This window comes from Sebastes fasciatus, chromosome 19 (genome assembly GCF_043250625.1).
Source record: "Sebastes fasciatus isolate fSebFas1 chromosome 19, fSebFas1.pri, whole genome shotgun sequence".
NCBI lineage: Eukaryota > Metazoa > Chordata > Actinopteri > Perciformes > Sebastidae > Sebastes > Sebastes fasciatus.
Genome location: NC_133813.1, coordinates 9,121,885 through 9,133,545, shown reverse-complemented (window position 1 = coordinate 9,133,545; position 11,661 = coordinate 9,121,885). Strand labels below are relative to the sequence as shown.

At 39.1% G+C, this 11,661-nt stretch overlaps 1 protein-coding gene across 1 annotated transcript; it reads left to right on the top strand.

The window, feature by feature from the left end:
- The first annotated feature begins 2,473 nt into the window (after positions 1 to 2,473).
- On the top strand, positions 2,474 to 11,661 carry LOC141756983 (complement component C7-like). The gene is made up of 18 exons (XM_074617110.1): positions 2,474 to 2,805; positions 3,664 to 3,725; positions 3,964 to 4,039; positions 4,432 to 4,573; positions 4,791 to 4,935; positions 5,106 to 5,244; positions 5,517 to 5,645; positions 5,822 to 6,065; positions 6,884 to 6,997; positions 7,158 to 7,324; positions 7,592 to 7,820; positions 7,969 to 8,140; positions 8,241 to 8,328; positions 8,498 to 8,630; positions 8,892 to 9,083; positions 9,897 to 9,993; positions 10,099 to 10,280; positions 10,771 to 11,661. Exons 1-18 carry the CDS (start codon positions 2,800 to 2,802, stop codon positions 10,941 to 10,943), a joined length of 2,490 nt encoding a protein of 829 aa, XP_074473211.1. The 5' UTR covers positions 2,474 to 2,799; the 3' UTR covers positions 10,944 to 11,661.

Below are 11,661 nucleotides of genomic sequence, written 5' to 3'. Positions count from 1 at the left end.
TCAGTAGAAACAAGTTATGAACACAACCCTGAACGTTAATAGGCCTATGAAATGTCAGCAAACAGTTGCGTAGTATTTACACATCACAAATGGAGCAACAGTATCATTCATTTGGAGTCATGTTTCTGGCCACCTGATGAATGGAAGTGCAATATATTTACATTTATTTAGCTCTGTTTTTTGGTCTCCAACAAACTCCTGAGGGGAATATCTGTCTCCTTAGCAGCTAAATGTTACACTTTCTTCACCACCTACCTGTGTCTGTCTGCTGTTTGGTGCTGAGCAGGTAGTGTACAGTGAGAGATTGTTGAAAACAGCTGCCTGCTGATAAGAGTATTAAATTCTTGATAAATCTCCCTTTAAAGGTACATTTTGAACAGATAAAAAATGTGTTAGTAATTTGCAATTAATCACGATTAACTATGGACAATCATGCAATTAATCGTGATTAGACATTTTAATCAATCGACAAGTTTGTACAGATGTTCACTCAATGCACTGTTAAGGTTATGGTGTCACTTTAACTGTCAATGGATTGCACAAGAAAAAAACACTTCTATACCTGTATAGAATGATGAGAGCTGAATACCTAGTGAATAAACCAATCAATATCTTTTTTAAAGATACAAGACATTCTTAAACGATGGTAGACATGCCACAACATACACATAAAGACAGAACAGCAAAACAGGTCATGGCATTTACACAATATAGTTACAGTTAAGGTGTGGGAGGGTACACGTTGAGTTCATCAAGTGCAAGATAAATAGTGGTGGTGTGCATTGTGTGTGATTGGGATGTGTGTGTAAATGCATGTGAGGTGAGGGGTGGGGATTAATAATGAGTTCTGAGAACAAAAGCCTTAAAAAAATAAATAGTAATAGAAATGGAAAGTAAAATAAAAGAAAAGGAAAAAATACTCATACCAATCAAATGGGAGGTGGAGGCAAGTTGAGTCTTGTGGGGTTACAATATGCAAAACAAGCCCCACGCCAACATTCCCAAGCACAGTTCCCACCGGAGGGGAAGATTTTAGTTTATGAATGTTCCAAGACCAGAAAGGAAAGAAGGCGTCTCCACATCATCTGTAATGAAACAAACTGTGAGTCACATGTGTCTTGGTGCTGACCCCTAAAGAAGATGTTAAGTCACCACTAGATGGCAACCACAACTAGTGATGTATGTAGGCCTTTGGCGACTCACTGCTCGCTGGCCTCAACCCAGTCACTGGTCATCCAGGTGGTGGTTTTCTAATTGGATAAGATCCAGATCTGGTGAAGGTGCTTTTTGTCACGTTGGTCCTGATCTCTGGAACAAACTGAGTGATGACCTGAGTGATGATCCGCCTTGTATAAGAAACTGAAAACGTCTCTGTTTCCTGTGGACTAGATGTCTTTTAGGGTTTTTTTTCTGTTCTGTTCTTTTCTTTTGTTGCTGTTGCATGTTCTTTTCTCTTCTGTATTATATTCCTCTGAACATGTCACGTGTTGCTGATTGTGTAAGAATGTAAAGCACATTTACTTGTAATAAAACCCCTCGGAGACCCAAAATAGACCTGTTTTTGTCTTTTTTAGGGGGAGATAGCAGGTCAACAGTAGATGTCACATAGAAGTGGTGTACATCATATGAATGCACCGAACCTGAAGATTAATTTGAGCTCAGCACAGTGTGTTAAATTGTTCTAGTCATAAATCAGAAAATAAAGATGAATGAATTAATGTATTAATTAATTGAACTAAATTGTGACAGTATATAAGTGTTTAGAACATTATGATAGAAGTATATGATGGTCATTCCCATGCTCTGTTATGTCTCATAAATTGTTGCAATTTTGGGTTGATACCATTTCTTACACAGATTTGGTGCTAAATTTAACCATTTTTTACCCCTCGAAAATTGATAAAAATTATCAATATTCCTTCCTTAATACCACATTAAGACACCAAGACCTTGAGGAACACCATAGAAAAAGCCATGCTGTGATTTGGTATCAAAAACTTTTGACATTTGGAGATCTCTGTAAGAATTGCATTTTTCAGTGATTTGACTGAAAGATGCAGTGATTTCATTTTTGCTTTATCTAAGGAATTGAGTTCATATCTGCAAATATAAAACAAACATATAAAACAATTAAAAAAAATCACTTAATAATATATTTTGAATTAAGATACTGAGTTTCTGGCAACAAATGTGACACGTGGATTAAATTGGTACTGGCATGCTGGCTTAAATACATAGAAAACTGGTATTATGAAGATGTGGATGTTATTGCCACACGCATTTTGTGTTTACAGAGCAACAGAGTCAAATACATTCAAATATGGGCCAAATGGGGATTTTTTTGACCTTTGCCTGAATCACACAGGCTCAGCTTTGTCCAGGATAAACAACTGTGATGCAACTAGTCCTGTCACACTCCAATGAGGCTGTTTAGACACACAATAAATAGCAGATTTCCTCACACTTCTTCTTGTACTGGTGAGAACTCAAAGCAAACAGGATTATCAAAATTGTTACTGGAAATAAACTCACATTGTTTTTGGAAACAATCGAGTGTAGAGAGAGGAGCAAAACAACTGGCCTTGGACTGACTGACGCTGTGGAAAAGAACACTGGGTCTCCTGAGTGAACAGAGGAGGTACAGATCTGGTTGTTCAGATTTGATGGATGAGAATTTCTTCAGCGAGGAAATTCCTGAATTTGTGTATCTGTTGAGTAATCTCCTCCCTCCTGCTGATTATAAGACCCTGAGTGTTCCAGCTGGACCAGACGAGAGGGCTGAACTCTGAGGAGCACATCATGAAGGTACTGTAAACCCCACAACACATTTATCATTCAGATGCGGTGCCACTATTATATCGAAAATTGGATAGTATTGTTTTGATGCTGTAAAAAAACAACTTGAATTTTGAACTTTGGACAATATTTATCACTGTTTTGTGTTGTTAATTAATTTCCAATAATACATGTATACATACATTTGCATAAAGCAAGCATATTTGTCCACTCTCATGTTGATAAGAGTATTAAATACTTGACAAATCTTCATTTAAGGTACATTTTGAACAGAAAAATGTGTGATTAATCATGATTAACTATGGACAACCGATTGACAGCCCTAGTTTATAACTATTAGAACTTATGAGTGCAAAGGATAAAGTAAACACAGCATGAAAATGGGTTTTCCTGCATTCCACAACAGAAGAGATAACAGAACTTATCGTACTTGTTTTGAAATGAATCACAGGTTGCGATTCAAAGTTCTCCAGAGGTCACTCACTGTTGTTGAAACGATAGACTAAAACTTGATTTGTTGGCGCAATTAAAATTTTTCCTTTAAATGCTGATAAGATAAGTTTCTATGGCCGAACAACTTGTAACTGTTATTTATGCCAAATAATATAAATGAGATATTTTACAGTATATAGTTTGTTAATGATCAAGAATAATCAGATTTTCTAGGAGAAAATAGGACCTCTATTCATGGGGAATACTGACAAAATGGAAAGTTTAAAAGTCATTTCCTTCATGTTATGATGATGACTGACGCCAATATCTTTTTTTCAAGAATAAAACAATTTTTAAAATTATACTTTTTTCATTCTGATTGTTTTTTAACCCGATTAAGATTGATTTAACTGTTTTCTTGCTTTTTGTGTATAGTTGGATTTGGCTGCAGCTCTGTCTTCTTTGGCATTATTGGTCGTCTTTCTGTTTCCAGTTTGGTAGGTGTACATACATGAACCACACAAGCTGTCTTTACATTCTGCTGTAATATTATCACATTCACTTGGATAATAATGTACTGACGGGACAGATTTCTCTCTTCTCTACATTATCTATACTCCTGACACTTAAGAATGCTTCTTTTTTTTCAGATGGATAATAAGTTTCAGTTCATTCACAAGAGAGGAATATAACATAAATGTTTTTTTTAATAATGTCAATGTCCATTCCTCTCAGCTGTCAGCAGCCTGTGAACTGCAGATGGGGCCCTTACGGAGAGTGGTCGGAGTGTGATGGCTGCTCCAGTACAAAGGTACTTCAGAGCACATACTCGTGCTGTAGGGGAGAACGGGGTCGGTTGGGACACTTTTGCATAAACACCAAATAACCTTCCATTACTCCATTAAATGTACCTTGTACATTTGTTAAATGTACAAGGAGTGCATTTTTCTCAAAAGTCTGCCTCCCTGGGACGGTTAGGACTCTGGGTAGGGATGGTTGGGACACCTTGTTCTGGGCTGAAAAAAATATCATTTAAATTGAAAAAGTGCAGTCTAAATTTTAACAAATTATATGTAAAAAATATAATTTGTATTATATATATTATTTAAAAAAGTAGATGCCATAATAAATAGAAACAGTAAAAAAATAAATAATTATAATTTCACTTGATTAATTTCATGTTTACGGTCGCTTCCTTTTCAGGTGCAGACTCGCCATGTGGAGGTTTACACCCAGTTTGGGGGTTTGCCATGTTCAGGAGGAGCCACACAAACACAACCATGTGTCCCACAGAAAGGATGTCCCCTGGCAACAAGCTGTGGAGACAGATTCCGCTGTACCTCAGGTATGTTGTGACATATTGTATATCATATTTAACAAAATGTGCCAACGCTATTTTTTCATAACATGACTATGAATTTAAATTGTGATCCAATAACAACAAAAGTGCCACAATACCTATTTGTTTATTTATTTATTCATTCATTCATTCATTCATTTATTTATTGAAATAGGAGCTACGTTTTTGGATTGAAAAGTGTTTATTGAAACTCCTGATGCAGGTCAGTGTATCAGCCAGTCTCTGGTGTGTAACGGAGACCAGGACTGTGAGGATGGCCTGGATGAGAGAGGCTGTGATCAAGACAGCAGCCATTACTCATGTGACCTGGACAAAACGCCTCCCAACTCTGACTTCACAGGCAGAGGGTGAGTAGCTACAACTCCAACGCCATGAAACTATAGGTCCTTACAGTAACTAGTGACAGCTTGATGATATGTAATGTTTGGAGTGAAAAACATGTCACCTATTAGATAAAAGTCTCATCTCATCAAAGTCTCACGTCATCAAATGGGATCTGTTGTGTCATGCTTTATAGGTACAACGTGTTGACAGGCAAACTGAGAGCAGGTGTGATCAACACTCTGAGCTTTGGAGGGCAGTGCAGGAAGGTGTTCAGCGGTGACCATAAGATCTTTTACAGACTGCCACAGAACCTCCTCAGGTACAACTTTGAGGTGAGTTGAACAATAAATTCATATTCACAGATGAGTAGCAACAGACTTCTCTGCCGCAAATGCGATACGATTACTTTTTATCAATCAGTCAAACTTATAGTACCTTCACTGACCTCACAGGACCGACTGATACGCTGAATGACAGACTTTGCCATCAGACACAGTCACCATACAGCTATCATGGTCTAAAAATAAAGCAAATAGAGCATGATGAGCAATTCTCATATCAGCTGCTCTAATGAAACCAAGTGTTGTCTTTGTTTGTACTGCAGGTGACAGTAGACAATGAAGAGAGCGATGAGTCCTATGAAAGCTCCTGGTCCTACGTGCAGCACATCCAGGTCAACTCCTTGGTGGGACACGACCGCCGCACTTTCCATAAAGAGGTCACTGACAATAAGGTGATGATAAAACCTGATCTGCTTCACCAATCACTCATTTTAGACTTCCTACTGTTAGTGTTGGACAAAGTGACCAGATATTGTTATGCTTGGGCTTTGTCACTAGCTGGGTTAAAGGTTTCTATTCACCAGCTTGCAGAGAATGTCATCACAGTCTTTCCATATCTGTCGTCCAGGCTTACAGACTTATAATCCTGAAGAATAAAGTGGAGCTGGCCCAGTTCCAAAACTCTGCCCCTCAGTATCTGACTCTGGCTGAAGGCTTCTGGAAGGCCTTGTCCTCACTGCCGTACACGTACGACTACGCTGCGTACCGCCAGCTGTTTGAGATATACGGCACACACTACCTCTCCGAGGGCTCACTCGGAGGCGAATACCAAGCCTTGTTGGAGTTCGACCACCAGGCGTTCCAATCGACCAGTAAGAGTTTTGCTAATAATAATAATATTGCTATTAATATTAGTTCCTTTACGTACCCAGAAATCTTGATTCTGAATGAAAAATCAGAAGCTGAGGGAATGTGATGTGTTATATTTTTGGGGAATGTTTCTTGCATTGACTTTAGAGAGGCAAAGTCCCGCCCCTTCCAGTGGACAACTTTGGGACCTTATTTCGGGAAAAATATGGTTGTGTCTAGAAAGTAACCCGCAAATTGCGAAACCTGATCTGAGATTTATAAAAAACTCTTTTCGAGATCTACTCAAGATCAATGCCTAACCATAACCATCTCGCGAGAGTTTCCCCAACTTGCGGGTTCCCTTTTAGACACTACCAAAAAAATATGAACAGTAGTCAACGGCGAGAGACAAATCATTTTTTGATCTTGTTTGAATTGTGCCATGTATTACACATATTTTCAATTTTAAAAGATAATTTGCAAGTCAAGAAAGTCTCATTTTGTCGTAAAACTGTTGAAGTATGAGACTGTGAATATACTTTTAAAAAAAAATTAGAAAGACTACACTTCCAAAAGTCACGTTTTGTACTGGGTTTGTTTTTACATAAATAAGGTACCTTTGGGGATACCGGTAGGGGAGTGACTTCGCCTCTCTATATCGTTCAGTACCACATACAAAACTTTCATTTTAGTTGAGTTTAATATCAATCAAAGTTTTAAAATGTCTCCTAAAATATTACGTTTCTATTCTCAATGTGCTGAAATTTGTTGCCTGTCAACTGATCATTTCAGAATTTCTAACAGTTTTAAATCCCCTTGCTCTTGCTTTATTTGTGTAAAGGTACAACAAATATAGACTACCAGAGATGTTGGAGAAAGGTGAAACGCCGTTTTTTCAGGAAGAAAGTCAAGACCGTCTGTGAAAAACTGACTAAAGCTTTTTCATCCAACGACGGTGAGTGAGAGCTTTCTTATTTATAACGTTAAACCACACAGTGGGCCCCTGGACGGTCAAAGAAATCAGATATACAATTTAATTTTGCTAAGTTTGGATTTAAATAAATGAAATGAATTTAAACTACACTAACCTGAGCTCTATTGACATTTTCCTGTAGGACACAGCTCAACCAAGATGCCCATTAAGGTCAAGGTGTTCGGAGGAGATGTGTCCTTTACCGGCGCTCTGTCTAGCCTGAATCTGGAAACGCCAGAAGTTAACGGAGAGATCTACGACAACTGGGCCTCGTCTGTCAAAGACTTCCCTGAAGTCACAGACCAGAAGGTACACAGCTGGTTGTATCTTAGTGTTGGGTTAGTTGATATAAAAACTTTGTTTTGTTAACTTATCTTTTACTTTCTACACATTTAGATTTTTTTTTCCATCCATCGTTTTACGTTTTATTGTGATTACCTCCATCATCCAGTGTAGTGTTAACTAGCTATTAATAGGCTGTAGGTAGTTTTTTCCCTGAATGATTATTTCATTTGTCATATGTTCTGGATGTGTCTAATGTTCTGTGTATTATATTGATGTAAACTTGTTTTCCAGCTGCGTCCTCTGTATGAGCTGGTGAAGGAAGTGCAGTGTGCAGGTTTGAAGAAGCTCCACCTGAAAAGAGCCACGGAGGAGTACCTGGCGGAGGAGCATCCCTGTCACTGCCGGCCCTGCCAGAACAACGGCCAGCCGCTGCTGACGGGCTCTGAGTGTCGCTGCGTCTGCCGGCCGGGAACCTCAGGACGAGCCTGCGAGATTGGAGCTGTGATCGGAGAACAACCAGGTAAGCAGACAAAAGAGGATAGAGGATTAAATGATAAAACAACAGATTCAATTTGTTCTGTCAAAGGTTTAAATGTTAAAAAAGATGTAACGTTACTGTGCCGTCCAGTCAGGGGCAGAACAACAAAGACAATATCTTTTTCTCTCAGGGATCATCCATGGCAGCTGGAGCTGCTGGTCCTCCTGGGGATCCTGCTCTGGAGGTCAAAGGTCAAGGACCCGAAGCTGCAACAACCCCGCCCCCAGCAGAGGTGGCCACCACTGCTCTGGGCTGCAGGTGGAGCAGAAGCCTTGTGAGGACGCAGGCATCCAGCACTTACAGTAAGGACACATGCATACATGAACTTGTTTGTTTTATGCTTAATAAGCAGCAGGTGTCTGCATTACTTTAGTTTTCTCACTGTAAACTGTTTGTGTGCAGGATGATGGAGCCTCAGTGCTTCAGCCTCTCTGTGACGCCACCAAAGACATGTGGAACACCTCCAAACCTCAGGAACGGGTTTATTCAGGTGAGTTTGCTTGATTGATGCTGTATTTCCACTTATGTAAACCTTGGAGACCGGCAGGCTCTTTGACTTCCAAAAACGGTTGCAAAACTGTAGTAAACTTGCAGCAGTTTTCTGGAGGAGGAATGCATGTTTTGGGCGTAGCTAGCTACTGTTGTATTTTTCTTCTCAGAATCCCAAAGACTTTTACCTGGTTGGAAACAGGGTGGAGTACTCCTGCACAGACGGTCATTACCTCATTGGAGACTCTGTGGCTGAATGCATGGAAAATCAGAAGTGGAGGACAGGAGCAAGGGTTTGTAAAAGTACGTCTTCACTTCATTAACTCTGCCTATGTATTCAGTTCTATTGTTTGTTCATTAGCAGGATATCTCAGGAGCAACTTCCTGGAACAGATTAAAATGGAAATTGGTCGACCACCATGCCAGTCATAGCATGAATCCAGATGTGGATGCAGATGCAGATTAAACATTTCTAAAGATTGTCTACCATTCATTCTCAGGCACCCTCAAGTTATCATTGTAGGAGTCACAATGTTGTTATGTTTCCCCCTCTTCCCATCCCAGGCTCAATATGTGGGATTCCTCCTCTCAACAGTGAAGTTATAGCCACGCCCACGAAAGCCGCCTATCAGATTGGAGAGAGAGTGTCCCTGTCCTGTTCTACGGGTTCAGTGCTGGACACTGAGGTGTCAGAGATCATGTGCAGTCCCAGTCTGCAGTGGTCTCCTTCTCCGGCCAGTGTTCTCTGTAATGCCGGTACGTTATTGTAAAGCTTTGTACGCTCAACAGGTTGATATCTCAGAAAATAGAAAAAAAATTAAAAATAAATAAATTAAATAAAAAATAACTTCAACTGGAATTTAAAAACGCGTTTTGCTGCTCACCGACACAAAAGACAGGAACTGCAGTTATTTCATGATGGTTACGGCTGTCAGTTGTGCCAACAACACAACATTAAACTTAAAAATAAAACATTGTTAAAAATGTAAAAATGTAAAAATTAAAAATTAAAAATTAAAACATAAAATAAAAAAATAGAAATAAAAAAAAAATTTAAAAAAAAAATTATAATTTTTTTTAAATAAAAATGGAAAATAGAAAAAAAAATAAAAAAAATAAATGAAATAAAAAATAACTTCAACTGGAATTTAAAAACGCGTTTTGCTGCTCTCCAACACAAAAGACAGGAACTGCAGTTATTTCATGATGGTTACGGCTGTCAGTTGTGCCAACAACACAACATTAAACTTAAAAATAAAACATTATTAAAAATGTTAAAATGTTAAAATAAAAAATTTAAATCTGGAAGTGAGAGTGAACCAAATTGTTTCTGGAAAACCAAAGCAATGAGATGGAAGTGGCTATAAAGGTCTGTAGAGCTGGGGGGAGCTGCAGAGTCGGGTTAGAAGTCTTTGTGGGTTCATCACTATGAGCGACCCCTTTCACATACATGTAGTCATGTGATCTATTGTAGTCTATCGTAAAATTAATACACTAATACATTATAGTTGCTTTAAGGTTGTCTCTGTGGAGTATACACCAATCCTGCTTTCTATATCTCTTCCTCAGCGCCCCCAGCTCCCTCTCCTCCATCTGGCCTGAAGTGTAAGCCGTGGGAGAACGTAGGAAAGACGGAGTGTGTGTGTAAAATGCCATCTCAGTGCTCGTGAGTATGACTTTTTGATAATTACTTCTGCATCACCACAGGGAAATGCCTTTGTGTAAAAGTACAAAAAAAAAGTAACACTGCATTTTTCCATTTTTCATTTAGAACTTCTCTACAGTTGTGTGCCAGACTGGGCTCAAGCCGAGCCCGTTTACTCAGTGTTTGTCAGCTTGGAGCTCTGCAGTGTATAGGACGGAGCTTCCAGTTGGCCAACGACAGCGACTGTGTCTGGCCAGAAGAGACGTCCACGTCCTGCGAGGACTGCAAACCAGGGACAATCTGTCAGGGTGAGTCTGCCGGACCGTCTTTAAAGGATAAATCCTGTTTATTACAACTTGGGTTTTATTGTTGTTGTTTTGACCATAACATTAACATCGTACTAATCTCTACATCAAAGTCTGAATGGGAGGGAGACCCTTTGAAAATGGCCATGCCAGTTTTTCCTCGCCAAAATTTAGCGCAAGTTTGGAGCGTTATTTAAGCTCCTTGTTGACGAGCTAGTATGACATGGTTGGTACCAATGGTTCCTTAGGTTTTGTAGTTTCATATGATGCCAGTACCTTCACTCTAGCTTTAAAACTGAGCCCACTGCAACCTAAAAACTGCATGTTGCATTAATGTGTTGAAGAAATTAATGGCGTTAAAACAAATTTGCGTTGACACATTATTATCACGTTAACTTTGACAGCCCTATTTAATATTTATGTGGTGTGTAAGTATATAAGTAATACGTGTGTGACTGCATCAGTACATGTAATGATTATATTTCTATTCTAGAGTCGAGGTGCGTGTGTCAGAACGCGTCAGAGTGCCCTAAAGACACCGCCCCCCTGTGCGCCAGCTCTGGTGCTGAGGGCGTTGCCATGGCGTTGACCGAATGTGAGGTCGGGGCCAGACGGTGTGCTGGTGAGAAGGTCAATGTTCTCAGTATTGAGTCCTGTCCAGAATAATGATTGTTTTATTTTACTGAGCAGTCTCACACTGTTCATAAACGAGAGACTTGTTTTCTCTCAGTGACTGAATTGTAAATAGAATCAAATATGTTTTTCTAACACTTGAATGATGTAAATATGTTCCTCTGCCATCCTGTGGTATCTTTATATATTTATCATGGAGGACTGATGATAGACAAACAATACATATGTGGTCGCGCACATCCAAATACCGTTGTGGGTGGACCAATAGAAAGACAGCAATGAAAATATAAATAAAGGTCCACACACTGTAGTTCCCTTAAAGCTGCAGTGGGTAGAAATCGAGCAAATATGATTATAAAAAAAGTTATTTTTATAAAACGGTCACTATATCCTGACAGTAGTGCATGAGACTAGATTTTCTAAAGCCTGAAAACAGATCCATGAGGAGGTGTAGAAGTCTAGTTTTCTCTCAGAACACTTGAATTACAATATGCTGAAAGGTGATTATGGAATTTTTGGCCAATGATGCCAAAAATATTCTGCCTACTGCAGGTTTAAGTGTAATTTATGAGCACATCCACAAGTGATGTTTCGAGCTACAGTGTGGGAGCAACAGTGTGCGGACTGATGATGATGACAGCATTTGCACGTGAAGTAAACATAAGGTTCTGTTGTAAAGGTTTGCCAAAATCTCTAATAAATGCCTTGATTGTTTTCATTTTAGTAAATCAATAAAACACTTTTTACAATA